Source organism: Podarcis cretensis, assembly GCF_951804945.1.
Source record: "Podarcis cretensis genome assembly, chromosome: 3".
Classification (NCBI taxonomy): domain Eukaryota; kingdom Metazoa; phylum Chordata; class Lepidosauria; order Squamata; family Lacertidae; genus Podarcis; species Podarcis cretensis.
In genome coordinates this window covers 121561714-121583733 of record NC_137172.1, presented here as the reverse complement: position 1 = coordinate 121583733, position 22020 = coordinate 121561714, and the positions used below count along the sequence as shown (strand labels likewise).

At 45.0% G+C, this 22020-nt stretch overlaps 1 protein-coding gene across 1 annotated transcript in view; it reads right to left on the bottom strand.

The window, feature by feature from the left end:
• PKHD1 (PKHD1 ciliary IPT domain containing fibrocystin/polyductin) overlaps positions 1-22020 on the bottom strand; it is a gene marked incomplete at its 5' end in the record, with an annotated part of 233235 nt that overhangs the window by 153584 nt on the left and 57631 nt on the right. Inside the window, one exon of the mRNA XM_079971281.1 lies at positions 4513-4669. Coding sequence (XP_079827407.1) covers positions 4513-4669 — 157 coding nt within the window. The remainder of the gene's footprint in view (positions 1-4512; positions 4670-22020) is intronic.

Sequence of the window (22020 nt, the reverse complement as noted above, 5' to 3'; positions counted from 1 at the left end):
ATTATAATTTATTTGTATGGCCTTCAGAGAGATAAGAAACAGCAGTCCTGCAATGGGTCATAGCAAGTAATCACTGCCTTGTCTCCCCAGTTGTTTAAGCAGTTACTCAGGCAACATCACTATTTGAATTCAGGGTGAAGTAAGGTAAAAGAGCCCTGGACAGTTAAGTCCAAATGAATTCATCTCTGCTTTCAAGCTGGGGGAGCCGGAGTTTGTCCACAGACAGGTTTCTGCCTCATGTGGCCAGCATGACTAAACCGCTTCTGGCACAACGGAACACTGTGACAGAAGCCAGAGTACACGGAAATGCCATTTACCTTCCCGCCACAGTGGTACCTGTTTATCTACTTGCGCTGGTATGCTTTTGAACTGCTAGGTTGGCAGGAGCTGGGACAGAGCAACAGGAGATCACCCCATCACACAGATTCAAACTGCTGACCTACTGATTGGCAAGCCCAATAGGCTCCGTGGTTTAGACCACAGCGCATTATGATGACATCTGATCTGTAGAGGTCCAGGACTATTTCTAATATCAACTGAAATGTTAAAGCTAAAACAACCTGGCTGCTTATTATACACAGAACCTGCTCTGCAACTTCATCTGCAGCAGCTGCTATGGGAAGAAGTGATTAATCAGTGTCCATATTTGAAAAGCCAATACAATAAACCGATTGGCTAATGAAGGCACGACATTTCAAGATCTGGAGGAATGAAATGGAGGGATGGTAAGAAATTAGGTGAATTAAGGCAACCATCAATCCACACTTTCCATGTGTGGAGTGACTTGCCTGGCAAAGGTGGTATCTAAGAACAAATCTTAGCACAACAAAGCTGTAATTGTTTTGGAGAGTTCCTAGAAAATTTAAGGGCTTTAATATTCGGAGAGCAAACAGAGTTGGTTCACACATGCATGTTCATTATCTGATGACTGCAGCATCAAGTGACAATTTGCACATGCAGACAGACCTGTCATGTTGTCTCAACCACACACTTTACCCATTCCACTGCCAGTCATTGGGTTATGTAACAAAGCAATGAGAAACCAAGCAATCACACCAAGGCTCTTATTAAACTCCACCTGTGCCACTTCTTACATTGTACAAGTAGAGGAAATGTACTGATCAACCATTTTGCTAAAGCTTTGCAGAAGTGGAATGCAATTTCTTTTGTTAATAGAGCTAGGATTAACTTTCACTGAGGCACCAGAGAAGCCTGGGATGAATCTTAGCAGCTGCCAAAGATGCATATAATCAACTTTGTTGGCTAATAAGAGCTGTAGGAATCTCATGCGCAAGCTGTTGCCTCATCCTTGGCAGGTCTAGAAATAGATGTGTGCATCCTGTACTGAGTCACAAATCAGAATTTACAAAGATCTAAGGTACAAAAAATCAATCAACTGATATTTGATGGGATTTTCTTCCTATTCCAACTGAGTTCCATCTGAATGGCAAACAGGTATTTCCCCTTTGTACATAGCTTTTCCAAACTACGACAATCCTAGATACAACATATAAACAGAAGGTAAAGAAGTTTCCTTCTTTAATAATAAAAACCACACACACACAAACATATATACTGAAGTAGACTGCCCATTAGTTGGTGGAATTTATTTGGGGGTTTTTTTAAAAAAAAATTACATCTCTTGAAAAAAATTAAAACATGGTCATTGCTAGAATCATTCTGACAGTATTTAAATTATAGCATTTTTTTCATGATAAAAACTGAATACTAACTAAAAACTGAATCAAAAATTATAACTGAAAAGGTTTGAGCAAAACTAAAAAAATGGATTAGATAAATGGGAACTACATTCAGGCAATGCAGTATAAAAATAATGAAGATGCATTATTATTTTTTAAGTCGATCTACTGGCTTCACATGGTCAGTTCATACCCATGCACCTTTATATTGAGCAGATTTTTTAAAAATAATAATAATGGAATTGTGGTGCGATCAGGACAAACCTGCCTCTGACTTAGATATAGAACTTGAAACTTTACTTTAAAAGGATTGCCAGCAAATACTGGAAGAAAACAAAACAACAGCAGCCTGCCTTCCACAGCACTTTGATCTCCAGATGCCAGCAGATAAAACTTTTTTGTAGAATTAAGCCTCATTAGCTGCTAACATCTTCAGATGAAGATGATGAGAATTGCTCCGTGGAAAAACTGGAAATCAATAGGTATAAAACTGAAGAATTAAAATGCTACCTTCAAAGCCCTGTCCCCTATCTAAACCTTCTTTTTTTCTGTGTCTTTTCCCACATTCTGTTGATAGAACTATCTTTCAACAGAACTGAAGGAAGTTAGCTGAATTTCTTCACAACACTCTGCCTTAACAGGGCTCCTCCTTCGGGTGAAAAACACCAACTTCTGTTTTTCTAACAAAAGTTACAACACCATAAATGAGACGCAGTGAGAACCTCTGAAACAGTGTGTGACGTGTGCGCATGTATGCACCCACATGCACAAGTTTGCATGTGTATATATTATGTGGTGCCGTGGTGTAAACCACTGAGCCTAGGGCTTGCTGGTCGGAAGGCCGGTGGTTCGAATCCCCGCGATTGGGTGAGCTCCTGTTGCTCAGTCCCAGCTCCTGCCAACCTAGCAGTTCGAAAGCACGTCAAAGTGCAAGTAAATAAATAGGTACCGCTCCGGCCAGCTTCTACAGGACATTAAATTGATGGAATGCCTACCCAACCCTTCCTCCAACGTGTGCATGGTTCTCCCCTCCCCCATTTTATCTTATCACCCCTGCAAGGCAGGTTAGGCTGCAGAGAACAGCTAGCCTAAGGTCACCCAGTAAGTTTCGTGACTGAGTGACTATTTGAATTGGGCTCTCCCTGGTCTTGCTCCAACCTTTTAATTATGCTGGCATGCAGCAATGCAGAGCAACGCAGAGTTTCCTCACCTTCCAGATACGTTTTAGAACACACACACACCATCGTTGCCTTTTTACACAGCACACATTGCTGGACGTGTGTGAACTGGAGCTGTTCTCTGAGAAGCACAACCAGGTCCAATGAGAAATGCTTCAGTTCATATAAAACCAGCTCCTTCTGCTCAGACTTAGGGAACATCATTACAGCCAGGAGCACAGACAGTAAGAGCTTGTGTATGCGCTTGGGTGCAACACCTTTGCTCCTCTGTGGCCTCTCCCACCTCAAGGCATAGCCACACTGCAAGCACACAGTGCAGTGGGCTTATTGGTTTGTTTCTGTTTTACTGTGTATTTTGTGTTCTTGTTTTGTATTTTTATGCTGTGATTTTTGGACAAAGGGCAGTATACAAACTTAATAGAGGAGGAGGAGGAGAACCCCAGCAAGTGCTAAGGGCCCCCAAAGAGCCTGTGCTCACTCTGACTGCTTGGACTCCCACTTATTCTTTAAACATTTCTCCCACGATGGCACCAACTCACTTTCCCTCTCCCACCTTCTCCTTTTCCCACTGGATCTGCTTCTTCCTCGCCCACTGCTAGTCCCTGTTCTCAACTGTCAGTATGCCAAAGTCCATTGCAATTGAAACAACCACACATTCTTCCCCATGCTTCCATTCCCCTGTTGCTTACCTGCTCCTATTTTTAGACAGGGATGCAGGTGGCTCTGTGGTCTAAACCACAGATCCTAGGGCTTGCCGATCAGAAGGTCGGCGGTTTGAATCCCCACGACGGGGTGAGCTCCCGTTGCTCAGTCCCTGCTCCTGCCCACCTAGCAGTTTGAAAGCACGTCAAAGTGCAAGTAGATAAATAGGTACCACTTGGCAGGAAGGTAAACAAGGTAAACGGCATTTCCATGCGCTGCTCTGGTTCACCAGAAGCGGCTTAGTCATGCTGGCCACATGACCCAGAAGCTGCCTGCGGACCAAAGCTGGCTCCATTGCCCTATAGAGCAAGATGAGCACGCAACCCCAGAGTCATCGGCGACTGGACCTAATGGTCAGGGGCACCATTTTAGATTGTATTTTAGATTAGAACATCATGCATGTAGATGGTGCTAAGCCACTGTAATAGTAGCATTGAACGATTCTATAAACACATTGCCTTGGGTCTTAAAATAAGTGTAACTTAAGGAAATTCCTGGAAGAAGGCTTCCTTTCCCTTTCATTCCTTTCCTTTGCCCAGGGCCACGTTGGTCAGAAAGGCCCCCTTGCCCTCTAGAGAAGCTTTTCAGGGGTGGCATGGAGAAGAGAGGAAACTTTCTTCACATTAACTTCCTTAAGTTTATTTATTTTAGGTTTCAAGCTAATGGCATTCTGACACGCAGGCCTCAGAGGTGGAAGCTGCAAGGGGCAACATGAATTCTGCACATTTAACTGCAGCAGCTTATTAGTGAGACCACTGCTGTTGTTACTCTTTCATGTGCAGGTGTATAGTGAAACAAAGCAGAAAAGTATCTTGCCCCTCAAGCAGCACATACATAAAATGAGAGGTTTAAGTGTTAATAAAGCAAATGAATAGATGCCATTTCCTTCCTATGGGGGGGGGGGGGTAGAAGAGGACGAAATTCGCTCAGACCTTTGACATGAAGCAAGTTAAGGATGCTTGTGCTTGTATCCAAGAACAAAGTCTGGCCTCTTTCTACTGTGACATTATCGCCATCTTGTGGTTGGTGCCCAGTAAGCCAGCTGATGTTCTTTGACCAGAGTCCACAAAATTTAAGAGGGAAGGTGCTCTAAAAATGAAACAGAAAGCAAAAATGGTTAGCAATACAACCTTTTTTTTTTGGGGGGGGGGACATGTTCAGCTAGGCAGATCATGGAATCTTTCTTTGGCGTGTCCTGTCCTCCAGGTGATGCAGTCATAAAGTCAAGACCAAGGGAAGAAATATGAGCGTAAGATTCTTAATCTCAAGGTTGTGGGTTCGTGCCCCACGTTGGGCGAAAGCAGTGCTTTTTTCTGGGGGCACTCAGGGGTACACATTGCTGGCACCTTTTTTCTAGAAGGAAATCACTGGGCAAAAGATTTCTGTGTTGCAGGGGGTTGCCCTGTTTGTGGTCCTGTCCAACTCTACAGTTCTGTGATTCTATGGTCTTCTTTTGCAGAAGGCAGAAGTATGAAAGAAGTATGAGCTGCAGGTACAGCAAAACAGCTCAAGGATCAGCCAAACTGGCATCTCATCAGAGCATCCAGGAAAGACCAACTATCATCCCTGAGAAAACCAGGAAACAGAAAGAAGGAGGTGGAGACCGAGATGCCACCCCCCTGCCTCAGTTCATAAATCTGCTCCTTCAGCTCCTCCCCTCCCTCATATTCAGAGGAACTAGATATTATCCATAGGTGGGGGGGGGGTGTTATTTTTTTTGTTGTGGTGGTGGTTTTGTTTTCAAAATCAGGATCTTAAAAGACAAACACAAATGGCCTAATTTATTTTATGGTTTGATTTTAGAGAATTTGGTTGATTTTATGGCTGTTGTGAACTGCTTTGGGGGCAATAGTCGAAAAGCAGAATACAAATCTGGTAAACAAGCTCAGAAATATACTTTGCAACCCTTGTCCATACTCTAGAAACATTCTGTTAAGTCTGCTACAAGGCCCTCTGTGTGGGAATGCCATTGAAAACAAACCAGAAAGAGCAACATGTGCAAGGCTCATGTCCCAACCGGGACAAGGGGCAACTTGCACAACACCAATTTGAGTTCAGCTATTATGGTTGCCTGTAAGTGTCTAAGCCCAGTTCAAAGTGTTGGTGCTTAAGTTCAATGTCTTCTGCTATAATACTTCCCATTCTTTCAAATCTGCTGACAGGACTCTGCTCCAGATTTCAACCTTCACCTACATTAAGTGGAAAGATCAATCCATGTATTTATCATCCATCCCTAAGCTAATGTTGTGAACCCATTGGATCCCATTTGCACACTAATATGTAGGGGGTTTTTGTTGTTGTTGTTCTGCATATGTTATCATGAAATATGCTGTTTAATTATGCATTTTATCCCAATGTATGAATTTCTAAGTGCATTTCACCCACACTTAAATATGTTTTTTGAAACAGGAACTGTATCACCGAATTCAAAGAAGTGAGAAATCAGGAGGGTTAATATATTCCAAAACACACATTAGTCTAGGAGATGTAAAGCTGTATCCATTCACATCAGAATTTACTGAAACAGAAATGCATAAATGCTCCTAACAAGAGTAAGGAGCAGTGACTTCTTTGCCCTGGTGGATGAAGTATTGGACACATTTCCCACTCCTTCATCACTGCATGAGTCTGCTCTGCCCTGCATGCCACTCTCTTCAAATTTCAGTTTAACAGGGAGAATTTCTAAAATTAATTTCAGCATGCAGTTTGCTGCAACTTTCGTTTCACTTGAAGCAAATGTTGCTAATGTGTACAGACATTTTGACAAAACATTTGATAAAACAAGGTGTACAGACAATTTGATAAAACATTTGAGTTATTTGACTGTATGGATAAAATTGTATAAAGATTGCTTTGGTGCTCTTGTGACACCCAAGTGAAGTGATAAACACACAACACAGCACAACACAACAAATACGTATATACAATACCATTCTTCTGAGCTGTAGCAAGTGCCGCAGGAGACAGAACAGGGATTCAAGATGACCTTAGCAGTTTGGAGAACTGGGCCCAAGCTAACAAAATGAATTTCAATAGGCCAAATGCCTGGTTCTACATGCAGGCAGGAAGAACCAGATGCACAAATATAAGACGGGGGGGGGGCACGTGGCTTGCCAGTAACGCATGTGAAAGTGATCTAGGGGTCTTAGAAGACCACAAGCTTAACAGGAGTCAACACACTGTGATGCACCTGCAAAAAAAGCTAATGCTACTCTAGGCTGCTTCTCTACAGAAGTATTATTATAATTTTTCTTTACATTTGTATACTTCCCATTACCTAAAGATAACAGGGCGGTTCACAACATAAAAATACGGAATTTAGTATAGTGGACTGTCAAAAGTCATAGGCCTGTTCTATTCTGCCTCAGTCAAACCACACCCGGAGTTCTGGGCACCTCAGTTTAAGAAGGATATTGACAAGCTGGAAAGTGTGCAGAGGAGAGCAACCAAGATAATCAAGGGTCTGGAAACCAAGCCTTATGAGGAACGGTTGGGGGAGCTGGTTCAGCCTGGGTAAGAGGCGGCTGAGAGTAGATAAGATAGCCATCTTCAAATATCTCAAGGGCTGTCACTTTCTGTTCAGCAGAGAGAAAAATGGGCTAGGTAGGGAGAAGCTAAATTAGGAGAAGCCACAACTGAGAAGCATGAAGTCTGCAAATCATCTTCAAAATTCCATTGTGGGTGATTTGGAAAAGTTTGAGAACATCACCTAACAATTGCTAGTTACTAAGTAACATGTAATCCTATTTCTTTCTAGTGTTCAGTAAAATACTGAATAAAGGGGTGCTTTTGTTTATCCTAAATATTACTGAGAGTTGGATTCAACTTACGATTCCTGTTGGTTATTTCTGCCCCTGCCCCCCCCCGCCCCCCGTTCCTGCCCCCACACACCAGAATTGGATTGGGATGGTGGGGTGAACCCCTATAGCAGCACGTGGGGAAATTGCCAGCAAATGCAGCAAAACATCAGCACTCATTAGCTCAGTCCCCTCCCAGCCCCCTCAAACCAATCTGCATGTTTATAAAACCTACCAAGTGATAGCAAACTTCCAAGCTAACGTAAATGAAATGAAAGTAGTTGCTTGGTGGGGCTCTGTCCAAGCAGCAATTGTTGCCACATACAACAGAACTGAAAGTCGTCATCATCACCCAGATTGCGTCTAAGTCAAGAAGCCCTATTCCCTGTTTCCCCAGAGAATTGATATAAATAAGATGGAAGGAGTTATGATACAACTGGTTGATTAAAATCCCTGTAGGGTCAGGCGAAGCTACATTGAGTCCACTGTCTCTGTGGGATGCCTCTGTGAATGGACACGGAATGGAGATTTTTGTGCAAGTCTGAGAGTGTGTCCACTACACATTCGTACCTGCACAGCTGAAGCAAGCATGAAGAGGGGGTGAAAAGCAGCTGTGAACCCACAGAACTACACTTGTGGAAGAAGTGTGTAAGAGGGCCCTGCCTATACAAGACGGAGACAGCTGAACTCAAGAAGGGCGAGGTACGTATCTGTCATCATCCTCAGTAACACTGTCCAAAGGAAACAGGTGCAAGGCAGAAAATTGCTCAGTAGCCAAAGCCTGTTATGTCTCTAGGCCATTTGCATTCCCAATATTTGGAGGGCATCTCATTAGTAGATTAACAGGTGTGAAAAATAAGAAAATAGGTGCCATTCCTGGAATATTGCTGACTGAACTAATTGTTTCATGTGGCTTCACGATATGACCTGGGGAACACTGATTATAAATATCAGCTCAGACATGCCTAAGGAAATGAACACCAGCCCAGCCTAGGAGGGACCCTCCATTTAAAAAACTTAAAATAGTAAAGACCCTACTCTCAGTATAGATGCAAGGACTGATGGTGTAGATGTCATAGAGCAGGGGTCGGCAAGGTTTACCTCGCCTGGGCCAGTTCACTCCAGCAGAGATTCCTCCGTGGGCTGGATTGTGTGTGCGCATGAATGCATGCACCTGCGATTTCCAGCATCTGCATCTGCGCAGACACAATTTCCGGCGCAAAGGAAGCGAGTCCCCGTGCCCCGCTGGTTTAGTGCAGCATGCAGGGACTCGCGGAGCAGGCAGCTCGGTTCGGGGCGGCTCGGGGGGCGGTTAAATGACCCTCATGGGCCTTAGGTTGCTGACCCCTGTCATAGAGCATATGGAACATTACAGGTGTTCTGTGCTATTTATTTGTCAGCATAACGTTTCCTGCAAACCCTAATTCTTTATGGCGAAAGAGCATTGCATTGTCTCCATTTTGCAGATGTAAACCTTTCTGAGAGCATACACAGGAAACCATCTTTCACACATCCACACTACTGAAATCAATAGGCTCTTGAACCTTAGTAGAGTGATATGCAACCTAATTGAATAAAAAGAATAAAGAAACTATTTTAGCTCCTCCAACTAGCGCCACACTTGCTGCACCATCTTTATAGTTTAAGCTAGACAAGTTTTTTGAAACACTCTATTTTTCCCTGTAATTAGCTGTGGTCCACAGCAGGAGGGACAAAGTTGTTGGGGCAATGGGAAATCTTTAAGTAATATATATATTACTACTCCCTCGCCTAGCCTTGCAAGCGCAAACAAGTGAAACTATGGAACATTAAAGCCAAATCACAGAGACTGACATAACACAACACAGCCCCCCTGCCGTCCCTGTTGCACTGACAGATTGCCATTTAACTAGCAAGCATGGAGCAAGTGTTCCTGTTCCCAGTCACCAGTGAGGGACAAGGTTAACATTTTAAGTGATGGAATGCAGTGTATATATTTCCCCATGCCAGAGACCCAGGACTCCAGCTCCACCTTTCAGAACACTTAATTTCAGTGATGGAATACACGGTGCGTACTTTCCAGGCTGTGAACTCTTGACAGCTCCTCAGATTAATACACCAGAGAGATTTGCTTTCCCCTAGCCCTCCCCTTACCCACCTGAAGGGAAGCAAAATCACATCTTCAGAGATGTCAAAAGAGGGAGGAGGGGCTGGAATTGGCTTCATTTTTGTTGCCAAGTTGCCTTTTTTTCAAGGAATGTATTCACAGCCATCTGCTCTCATTCTTCCTAGAGGAGTGGCCACCGCCACATTCTTGCAACAATAGAAATTATTATTTCCTTAAGGACACAAAAATATTTACAGAAACAAACAAAAGTTGATTATCTTTAGCTCTTAGGGAAATGTTTTTTGAAAAAGCGATTTCCTAGTGAAGAAGCAATTAGGAAGGCGAACAGAACCATAATTTAAAAAGACGGAGCAATTCCTGCGTCAACCTCCCACACTCTCCAAGTACGTATGTATACCTTTGGGCTTGTTAACAGAAAATATAAGCAACAGATACATTACAGACAAAATATGCTTATGTCTTTCAGTGCTCTGATCTATAAAGGATGCTCACCAGGAGCAGCAAGGCTGCTAGCGAATCCTTCCAAAATTATCTGGAGCAGGCAGTTTGTAAAAAGCATTGCCATAGCCATCACTATCTCAAACATTGTTTTAAAGCTGGCTTGGGCATCTTGTCCTGTGCTCAATTTGATGTTCTGCTTGGCCTAGTGCACAAGAATTTTCTGTTCCGTGCAGTCTGAGGCAGGCAGGAGCAAAGGTGGGGCAAGGCTTAGCCCCTTAGTCTGATGAATCACAGGTTGCACAGGTCTGTTTTACTTGCTTCTAGGATGTCATAGAATCATTGCACAACAGAGATCCCGCCTCTGCCACACACTTTAGCACATTAACATAAACGGGTTGGAAGAAGACACCAACGAATGGTTTGTGAAGGAGTTAAGATTTGCAGGGTGCACTCGCAAGTTATCTCCTTCAGAATGCTTGACGCAAGACAATTTTCCAACATAGATACATGTTGCTATTGTGTTAAACTTGCATGTGGTCATTTGCGCATTGTTGTTGTTGTTGTTGTTGTTAAAAGCCTGTTTTTTATTTTAATAAATGTCAGCATAGGAAACATTCAACACAAGGGTATATTATTCAGAACTGTCATCTATGTACTATTTCCAGTTTGACTCTAACAGGAACTACAATAAGGTCTAGGGGGGTGACACTAGATTTATCAGTCATCCGAAAGAAATATCATTGCTGATTGAGTTGGGGGGGGGGGGCGAGCAATTGTAGCTCCATATAACATTATTCGGGAAATACGGTACTTCTTGGGTATCATTTTCATGACGACAATAGACCAGTTGGATTAATAGATCATAATGAGGGCTGCATACCTCATTAGTTCCCCTGTTGCTTTGTTTAGTGCCATTGTTGTTGGAGAATTTGCCACCTGGGTACACCTCTAATATACCTAGTGCCCTAGAATTCCACATAAAACCAAGGGAATATTTCTCGCAGGGGATGTGGTAGGACCAGTTCAAGCAACTCATGCTTAGGCCCCGATTCTAGGCCTTGCTTGTGTGTACAAATGCTCCATTGAAGTTTATGGGACTCTTTTCTTTCAAGGACTGGGGTGGTTATGGCCTCAAAGTCTTCCATTCAATATCAAGCACACCACAGGAGTGTACCTATAGAAAAAAGGAACATTTTCTTCAAATCTGCACTAGTGCAGCCTCCTGGGCTCTAGTGGAAGTTGGTCTACTGTGTTTGCTACGGGACTGATGAATGACACACTCTCCTACCAGCCATTATTGGATAAATCTATTTACACAGAAAATATTGACCTGGACCAGTGAAGTGGGACTGGAAACAGAAAACTAGCAGGCCCCAAAGGTAGAAATGCATTTCCAGCCAAGAGTGTTAGCAACTCAAGCCCATAAACAACAGCACTATCATTAATTACTCAGACAGGGGCAGCTACAAATGCAGCAGGAAGACTCCAAAGCCAATGTGGAAATAGTTCTGCTTGCTGATGAGCTGGGGAGGGGAGTGGGCAGGTCTAGGTCACCATGAGCCAGTTCCTGGGCTGAAGAGGCTAATTTGCACATGGGCAGAAGCAAAAGGGAAATCTAAATCCTGAGTGAGGAAGGGTGGGAAAATTCACTCGATGTGGAAGTAAATGAAGCAGCTTTGAGACCCAGGAGGTAAGGCTTGTCATCCTGTTGTTGTTTAGTCGTTTAGTCGTGTCCGACTCTTCGTGACCCCATGGACCAGAGAACGCCAGGCACTCCTATCCTCCACTGCCCCCCGCAGCTTGGTCAGACTCATGCTGGTAACCTCGAAAACACTATTCAACCATCTCGTCCTCTGTCGCCCCCTTCTCCTTGTGCCCTCCATCTTTCCCAACATCAGGGTCTTCTCCAGGGAGTCTTCTCTTCTCATGAGGTGGCCAAAGTACTGGAGCCTCAGCTTCACAATCTGTCCTTCCAGTGAGCACTCAGGGCTGATTTCCTTCAGAATGGAGAGGTTTGATCTTCTTGCAGTCCATGGGACTCTCAAGAGTCTCCTCCAGCACCATAATTCAAAAGCATCAATTCTTCGGCGATCAGCCTTCTTTATGGTCCAGCTCTCACTTCCATACATCACTACTGGGAAAACCATAGCTTTAACTATACGGACCTTTGTTGGCAAGGTGATGTCTCTACTTCTCAAGATGCTGTCTAGGCCTGTCATTGCCCTTCTCCCAAGAAGCAGGCGTCTTTTAATTTTGTGGCTGCTGTCACCATCTGCAGTGATCATGGAGCCCAAGAAAGTAAAATCTCTCACTGCCTCCATTTCTTCCCCTTCTATTTGCCAGGAGGTGATGGGACCAGTAGCCATGATCTTCGTTTTTTTGATGTTGAGCTTCAGACCATATTTTGCACTCTCCTCTTTCACCCTCAATAAAAGGTTCTTTAATTCCTCCTCACTTTCTGCCATCAAGGTTGTGTCATCTGCATATCTGAGGTTGTTGATATTTCTTCCGGCAATCTTAATTCCGGCTAGGGATTCATCCAGCCCAGCCTTTCGCATGAAAATTGTCATCCTAGAGGTAATTAATTTATGAAATAGAACATTGTGGGGGAAGATCAAAACTGTGTTGTGTGAGACTGTAAAGAAAGTGGAAGATCCTCACTTTAACACACTCTTCCCCTTTGCATAGACGGCAAAGCCTGAATTCAGAAACCAAGATAAAAATTCTTCTGTGATGTGACTGGCTGGTACAGTGGTACCTCTGGTTACGTACTTAATTCATTCTGGAGGTCTGTTCTTAACCTGAAACTGTTCTTAACCTGAAGCACCACTTTAGCTAATGGGGCCTCCTGCTGCCGCTGCACCGCCACTGCACGATTTCTGTTCTCATCCTGAAGCAAAGTTCTTAACCTGAGGTACTATTTCTGGGTTAGCAGAGTCTGTAACCTGAAGCGTCTGTAACCCGAGGTACCACTGCACTAATAACTAAACAGAGATCAATAGCAAAAGACATAGCTGGTTACCTTTAAATAAGGGTATTAAACTCAGTTCCTATTTACCTGCCATTGACTTTTTTGCTGCTGTATAGGCTCTCTGCCTCGCAGTCCCTCTTTTCCTCAGAGCTCCCTCGTCTGCTGTCCACTCCCTTTTTGACAACAGCATATGGCTTACCTGTCCGACACCCATTTCCCTTTCTCTCTTAAGTTTAGAAACAAGGTGAGTAAGACTGGGGAGACATGACTGAGGTGTGGGGAAAGTAGATGGGCCTTGCCAGTGCTATTTTTTCTAGGAAAAAAGGTGCCGGAACCAGTGTGGTGTAGTGGTTAAGAGCGGTGGATTTGTAATCTGGTGAACCAGGTTCGCTTCCCCGCTCCTCCACCTGCAGCTGCTGGGCCAGTCACACTTCTCTGAAGTCTCTTAGCCTCACTCACCTCACAGAGTGTTTGTTGTGGGGGAGCAAGGGAAAGCAGATTGTTCGTCGCTTTAAGACTCCTTAGGGTAGTGATAAAGCGGGATATCAAATCCAAACTCTTCTTCTTCTTCCATGAACACCTCCCTTGTTCTCTTATAATGGCAATGGAGCCTACCTGAGAGGTGCCAAAATGGAGTTCCGGTGAGTTCTGGCTGGGAAAAAAGCCCTGGGACCATTCAACGAAGCTGCATGCTGGAAGATTCGGAACAAAAGAAAGTGCTTCTTCACACACAATATAGCTAAACAAAGGAATTTTCTACCACAAGGTATTTGCCGGCTGAAAGCATAGCCCAGTACATAGTTCCATCTGAGGTGGGTGGATCATGGCAGCTCCTTCCAGCTCATGCACATCTCGGGAAAACATGGCTAACCATGATGCGCAAACTGAGCCATTTCAACAGAGCAGCACCGTGCAAGACAGCATTAGACTTTGCACTTTCTCTTCTCTATTTAGATATGAGACTTTTTACGATACGATACGATATCTTTATTGTCACTGTCCCTTGCGGAACAATGAAATTGAAAAACTACATAAAACTACCTAAAAACTACATAAAAACTACATAAAACATTCAAAAACCCCTAAAAAAACTCTAAAACCCCATTTTAAAATACACTATACTACAGAGACCCCTTATGCTGCGTTTAGAACCAGAATTGCATTAGCGTAGAAACTGTTTCTCAGGCGGCAAGTTCTGGCCTTTATAACCCTATACCTTCTTCCAGAAGGCAGAAGCTGAAAGAGATCATTTCCGGGGTGCGTACTATCCTGTGCTATCTCTGCCGCTTTCTTATGGTAAAAGGTAAAGGTAAAGGTACCCCTGCCCATACGGGCCAGTCTTGACAGACTCTGGGGTTGTGCGCCCATCTCACTTAAGAGGCCAGGGGCCAGCGCTGTCCGGAGACACTTCCGGGTCACGTGGCCAGCGTGACATCACTGCTCTGGCGAGCCAGAGCCGCACACGGAAACGCCGTTTACCTTCCCGCTGGTAAGCGGTCCCTATTTATCTACTTGCACCCGGAGGTGCTTTCGAACTGCTAGGTTGGCAGGCGCTGGGACCGAGCAGCGGGCGCGCACCCCGCCGCAGGGATTCGAACCACCGACCTTTCGATCGGCAAGCCCTAGGCGCTGAGGCTTTAACCCACAGCGCCACCTGCGTCCCCTTTCTTATGGTACCTGGCAGCATAGATTTGATCTAAGGTGGGAAGAGTGCACCCAATAATTCTCTGTGCAGTCTTGACTTGGCTGTGAAGGCTTTCTTTTTTGCCCCCCATCAATGAAAAGGAAAAGGAAAAAGGAGTGCCTAATTTGCAAGCACTAAGCATTCCATTTCCAGTGCAATATCCTGTTTCAGTCCTAGCACAGCAGCAACATGTTTCCTTTGGCTTATCTGTATACATTATCACTGCCATAATGCATCATGGCCTGGTTACAGAATCACCCCGTGTAAAATACGCAGTTTTAAAAGCAGGCATAATTGCATAATGCTGTTCAGTCCGGAAGAATAAATGCAGGAAATAAAGTCACCTCCATCTGATAATGTAAGCTGCATAAACTCTGCAGTATTCAGATCCAGCACAGCGGTTGCCCAAAACAAAAAGGGAAATAAAACACTTTGCAGGATTTCTGTTGTCAAAAAGGTTTAATTTTAAACAAAGTAAAGCAGAAAAAAATAAATTTAAGGGTAAAAGCTGTCAGTAAACAGCCTTTTATAAAACAACCAGCACTAGGGTGTCCATGTATTCTACTTTACAGAGTTCTCTGTTTAAAGGTGTTCTCTATCCAAAGAGCTGTCCATCATGTAGAGAGAGCAGAGGCCTTCACCTTGCCCATCCAGTTAGCGCCTGGACAGCAGAGTAAGAAGGCACTCACGTCATCCAGCCACAGTTGTCGTCACCATAGTGAGATGTACTGTATTTTTATTTAAATCATAGCAATTATTTCTAAATTTCCATCCAGACATATAAATTAGCATAGGAAAATTGTATGTGAATCTGTGTGTTCTTTCCCCCCTCTTTTTGCAGTACATAAGAGGCTACTTTAGGCTGCACCTGCTCTAACCAAGACTGCCCCACCACTTCAAGAAAAGTGTCCAGAGTGCTCTATTTATCTTGTGGGGTTTTACTTGTTTAGAAGGGAACACATGAACTCATTTCGATGTCATTCTTATTTTGACAGTAGCACCTGATGGCTCGCACCTGATAGCTTCAGGCTCTCATTGCCTTGTGAAAAGAAATGGTAGAATACAACTCCTACGTCCAACACATTTAGAGTTTACTATGGGAGCGGAACTAGGCCTTTTAAGTGGGGTTTTTTTGTATTTTGGCTTAAGCGTGCCACAGTAAACCAAAGTTGAACCATTTCTCCATTTTCATGTTGCAAAAACAAACAAACCAACCCCCTTATGAAACAAAACAGTAACCATTTAGCATATGCACCACAGTTCAGAGCTTATATAAGCCACCTTTAGAAACATGTGAAAGTAGTGATGGTACAAGCATTGGTTGGTGCCTGGCTCACGGAGTGTGGAAAACCCAAGACCAAGCTGAGTGGAAGTTTGATGAGATGACCTGCAGGGTTCCTTCTAACTCTACAATTCTATGATTCTAAGCCCCACAACTTCCAAGCCGCATGCCTTCCCAATACCCCCTAAGGCATCCATAGCACCTTCTGTGCCAACACACGCTCTGACTCCTCCCTTCTCTGCTCCTGAAATGGAGAATAAATGGTCGGAGCAGAGATGAGAGGCAATGGGGAGTATCCTCCTTCTTCCCCTCTTCCAGCAACCTCACACCACCAGCATCAGAAACACTGGACCTAGTAGATTCTAGCAGGGCAAGTCATTTAAGATCTCCAGGCAGTCTTGGCTCTGAAACTGCCCTGATTTCCCTGGTGGGTGACCTATGCCAGGATTTAGAGAGGGAGAGTGTGACCTCGCAGTTCATCTTTCAGTGACTTTCGATACCACCAACTATAGTATGATTTCTGTTGCCTTACAAGATGGCATTGTTGTTGTTGTTTAGTCGTTTAGTCGTGTCCGACTCTTCGTGACCCCATGGACCAGAGCACACCAGGCACTCCTGTCTTCCACTGCCTCCCACAGTTTGGTCAAACTCATGCTGGTAGCTTCGTGAACACTATCCAACCATCTCGTCCTCTGTCGCCCCCTTCTCCTTGTACTCTCCATCTTTCCCAATATCAGGGTCTTTTCCAGGGAGTCTTCTCTTCTCATGAGGTGGCCATGAGAAGTAGTGGAGCCTCAGCTTCAGGATCTGTCCTTCCAGTGAGCACTCAGGGCTGATTTCCTTCAGAATGGATGCGTTTGACCTTTTTGCAGTCCATGGGACTCTCAAGAGTCTCCTCCAGCACCATAATTCAAAAGCATCAATTCTTCGGCGATCAGCCTTCTTTATGGTCCAGCTCTCACTTTCATACATCACTACTGGGAAAACCATAGCTTTAACTATATGGACTGAGATGGCATTATAGGGCACTATTCTTCACTACTTCCTCACATTCCTGGAAGATCAGTCCCAGCAGGCAGCTGGATGCTCAAAGGCATTTCCATTTCATGCCTTTGAGCATCTACGTGAAACTGCTTGGAAATGTCACTCAGGGGTTGGGTTGAAATGCTGACAACAAAGAGCTTTACTTCTCGTTTCCACCATCTGATCCTAGCAAGGCAGTGGGAGTGTCTGGTGTTCCTTCAGGACTGGATTGCAGGGGCAGGAGGCAGAATCTAGCTAAGATGGAAGCACAGTTCTTCAGGGTTGGGGCAAGAGTGAATGCTGCCTAGAGGAGGAGGTTTGTGGGTACCGTCCTTGGATACCCAAGTGGTAGGGATCCTTTTCACCAGCCTTCAGCTGTTTCACCTGCTGGGCCTTCTCTGGAGAGATGGTGCTGAAGATCTCTACCTCCAGGGTGATTTACTTCAGTGCTGTGGGGCTGCTTTTGAAAACAGGCTAGAAACTTTAATTGGTGCAAAGGGCACCTATTTTTCAGCACCACGCAGAAAGTTTTTTTGTTTTCCCAAGTCTTTTAACACCTCTTCATGTCTTTTAACATTATTGATTTTACTTAGTCTCTGAAGGATAATGGCAATTTGGCCTTATTTTTTTCACTTCTGTAGCTGGGCTCAATTTTGTTGGATTGGTTGCCGGGCTTTTAATTTGTGTCTACCTATGTTGGATTTTATTGCTGGATTTTATCTACTACAGGGTTGGCTTGAATGATTGATGGGTTTACTGAGTTCTTCATTATGGTTGTTTTCAATTTTGTGTCTTATTTTATTGTGCATGTTATGTGGAGAATATTTTTGATGCTCAGAAAATGTGGATCTTGTTCCACCTGTACTAGCTACCTGTGATGGGATGATGAGCTGCTTGTGCGTAAAGCTTAGTCCCTCAGAGTCTGGCTTGGTTATCAAAGCTCTGTCTATAGCGGAGCCCCCTAAAACATGACTCCCTCAATCGCTGGCAGAATCCGACAGTGGGCGTTTGCGGAAACGCTTCCAGCATAGAAGCTCCTTAACGGAAACGCGTCTTCGGGATTCTCGGCGCGACAGTTTCCGGCGAGGTGTGGGTGTCCCTATAGGAGGTCCTGAAACATCCCCACTGTTTTCGCTGGAAGTCTCTCTGAGCCATCCCTCCGATTCACTTTCCCTTGGAGCTCCTTCTCTCCCCCTGCTGGTTCCCTCCTCTGCTGCCGAGTCTCTCCTAACCTCCGTGAGCCCTTCCACCGCCTGCCCTTCCGATGGCAGTTCCCTGACACTACCTATTTCTTCCCAGACTCAATTTAAAGGCCTGGTAAAGGGACTCCTGACCAGTCCAGTAGTGACCGACTCTGGGATTGTGGCGCTCATCTCACTTTATTGGCCGAGGGGTCATGTGGCCAGCATAACTAAGCCGCTTCTGGCGAACCAGAGCAGTGCACGGAAACACCGTTTACCTTCCCGCCAGAGTACCTATTTATCTACTTGCACTTTGAGGTGCTTTCGAACTACTAGGTTGGCAGGAGCAGGGACTGAGCAACGGGAGCTCACCCTGTCACGGGGATTCGAACAGCCGACCTTCTTATTGGCAAGTCCTAGGCTCTGTGGTTTAACCCACAGCGCCACCCGCATCCCAAATGCCTGGTACTGACCTTTAAAACAGATTAGGACTAGGTTACCTCAGAAGCCAAGAAGCCACCTGCTGCCATAGCAATTACTTAGCCTTGAGATCAGCGCCAGAAGACCTGTTTTTTGCTCTGTCAATATGAAGAAAGGGTATAAGAAACATGCCTTCTTTTTGGCAACTCCCTGCTTCTACAATTTTTAATGACTGTTGCTAACTTTTTAATTGCAGACCCAGTCACAGGGAAGCTCTATGACGCATCTGCCCACACCTGGCTTCTGGACAGGGTCTTCCCACTGGACTCCTCTAGCGGGATACCCTGTAATCACACCTTTGGGGGTAGGGGCGTTTCACCACTTCTCTCCACCCCAACATTCAGCTAAGGATTCTACCCAGTGCCTTCTCCACCAAAAGGTGTGGCAGTTTGTTATGAGGAAGGCAAAACCTCCAAACGGGGCTAAACTGTTTGCAGGCAAATTCCTTTCTGGCTCCAGCAACGTGTTATGGGATTAAAACTGGCCACAACTTTATTAAATTCTCAGATGTAGGAAGACCTTGGCTTAGGCATTGGGCGTTTATCCCTCCCAGTCCCCAGCTGGGGATCCGGGGAACATCAGGGTTATCCAAAGTGTGTGGGGATTGGGCTGACTGGAGAATGTCTGTTCAAGCAGAGAGCCCGCCCCCCCCCCCATTTTGCTGCATCGTAGGGGAGAGCACTGACAACCCATTGGCGTATGGTCAGTGCCTCCCCTCAAAATAACCACTTTAAAGGGGAACCCTTGGATTGCCGCCGCAGGGGGGGGGCATGGGTCACCGCTTCACGCTTCCCCCATTGAGGGACGATAGACTAAAGGAGCCAACAGAGGATCAACAGGTAAGTTACACCCTCTATTGTGAGTGTGGGCGATCCTAACTCTACCTGGCCAAATCCCTTGGCAACGCCCCCCCCCCCCAGCCAGGACTGGCTGATTGACGAGGCTAGGCGGGAACCTCCAGGTATCCATCTCAGAGGAGCGGTGAAGCCAACTACCTTCCAGGGGGTCTAGTAGTCCCGGGGGGGGGGCTGCATGCGATCACACAAAAAACACCCCCCAGTTTATGCGGGGAGCAGTCATCCGGTTCCAGATACAGCAACCAGAATGAACCATAGCAAGATCAGTTGGGTGGTGCAAGGAAGGAAAAGGATAGCATACGATTACACACAGCAGGCGTTCTATTGCCATGATTGAAAGGTTTAGAAACACAAAGCACAGCATAACGGGAGGGCAGGAGGGGTGCTCTTCAACCAACTGTGGCCCCACCACCGGCGGCACCGGCCTAAATAGCTGCCTCCTGATTGGTGGATAGGCTTAGCGGGCTTTCCCGCCCTCTGTTGCATCTGGCCGGCCACAAAATGGAGAGGCCTTTTTCCTGCGAAGGGAGGGGGCCTGGTGCACCACCATCACTGCCCACCCCACGACTGGGTAAGCAGCCATTTTCAGCTGGGTTTTAATGTGTGATTTGTTGTGTTCAAGCAATTGCATTAACCGGCTGCTTTTAATCCCTGTATTAAACAGCAATGCCCGTGCATGTTGTAGTACAGCTGCACTGGTGTTTTTATTGCTGCATTTGATCTTATGTCAATTCTATTTTATTTGCTGCAAGCCACTTTGGTCGTTCTAAATGGAGCAGCAGGATAGAAATACCGGCAGTAATAATCAAATACAGCCACCTTCAAACAAATCCTAAAAACTAGAAAAGGAAATAGAGCATGGTTATGTGATCAACCTTGCGGGTGGCGCTGTGGGTTAAACCAGAGAGCCTAGGACTTGCCGATCAGAAGGTCAGCGGTTCAAATCCCCGCGAAGGGATGAGCTCCCATTGCTCGGTCCCTGCTCCTGCCAACCTAGCAGTTCGAAAGCATATCAAAGTGCAAGTAGATAAATAGGTACCGCTCCAGCAGGAAGGTAAACGGCCTTTCTGTGCGCTGCTCTGGTTCGCCAGAAGCAGCTTAGTCATGCTGTCCACATGACCCGGAAGCTATATGCCGGCTCCCTTGGCCAGTAAAGCAAGATGAGCGCCGCAAACCCAGAGTCGGTCACGACTGGACCTAATGGTCAGGGGTCCCTTTACCTTTACCTATGTGATCAACCTACTACCTGATATATAACTGGAAATGGGTTTATCCCATGTCAGAGGAGGAGGGCTGAGATAAAGTCATAAAAATAGGTGCTCTCCATTTACTCAGTTCAGTTTGAGGAACTTAGATTCTACACCCTCTTTGGCTAAAATCACCACTAATGATCTCTGACATTTGAAATTTAACTAATCAGGGCTAACAGCTCCAGCACCAAAACCACCCAGAGGTCAACTAGAAATATTTTGCCTAGCAGTAAGAGCAGCTGACAAAATTAAAACAGCAACAGCAGGTGACTTTGTTGGGGAAACTCAACCCCCCTCTCTGTTGCCCTTTTAAGTTTCCATTAAGTGATATTTTGGTTGCAATGGTCAGGCAATACCTGCGAGGCCAGAGGTGGGTGGTACCAGGTGAACCTCCCCCTTTATACTTTGAACACCTAAGGTGCTGGATAAATGCAAATAATAATAATAATTTGGAGTTTATGTACATCAATCCATGATGTCTTATCAATTATCTGAAGGCAGCAAATTAAAAAGGAATAATACAGCTATCAGCGTATTCCCCATTTTTGCCCAAGGCTTAGCATATGGCAACCTTTGCTGACATGCCTGCCTGAACTTTATGTCCAAACTCCCAATGATTGTCAGCAGAAAAACAATGGCTAAAGCTTTCCATATCACAGGGGACAGAGGGAGTTTTATGTTAAATCTGCTTGACACAGCTTTAATTCACTTCAGAGTTGCCATTATTTGTTCATTAATTTATATATTCAGGTCTTTCCATGCTGCTCCATAACCAAAGGTCTCTGGGCAGCATACATTTAAAAAATGGTTAAAATACAACAACTTGGATCCTAACTTTCCTTCTGTTTCCCATCTCCCCTTGCAAAGAAGGGCAAGCAAATTCATCCTGATTCTGAGCATACGGAGCTAAAACGTTTTCAAAGTTACAGGACTGAAAGCCCATGCAACATTATTCAAAATCCCTCTCTCGTACGACTGCTACAACCAGAACCCCCCGTATCTGCCCCAAGCCTAACCTGGTGAGACAGAGAGAAAGCGCTGGCAATTTTGCTTATCCTTCCCTTACAAGTCAGAGCTACTTTCATCATTTATTTATTTATTTCCCGACTTCCTTTTTAAAAGCAAGGTCCCTTTTCTCATTTAATCTGACAAAGATTGTCCTCTTAGAATGACCTTTCTCCCCACCCCCTCTCTTTCCCCTTCCCCTACCCCAGGCTATTGCCCTCATGGCAGTAACTAGATAACACACTCTATCAGAGGTTTTTTTTAAAAAAAAAAAAATCATTGGAAAGGCACTAGAGCTGATAGTGGCATCAATCCTAACCTGACACAGGCCAGGGTCAACCATTTATCTCTTCGCATTGCCT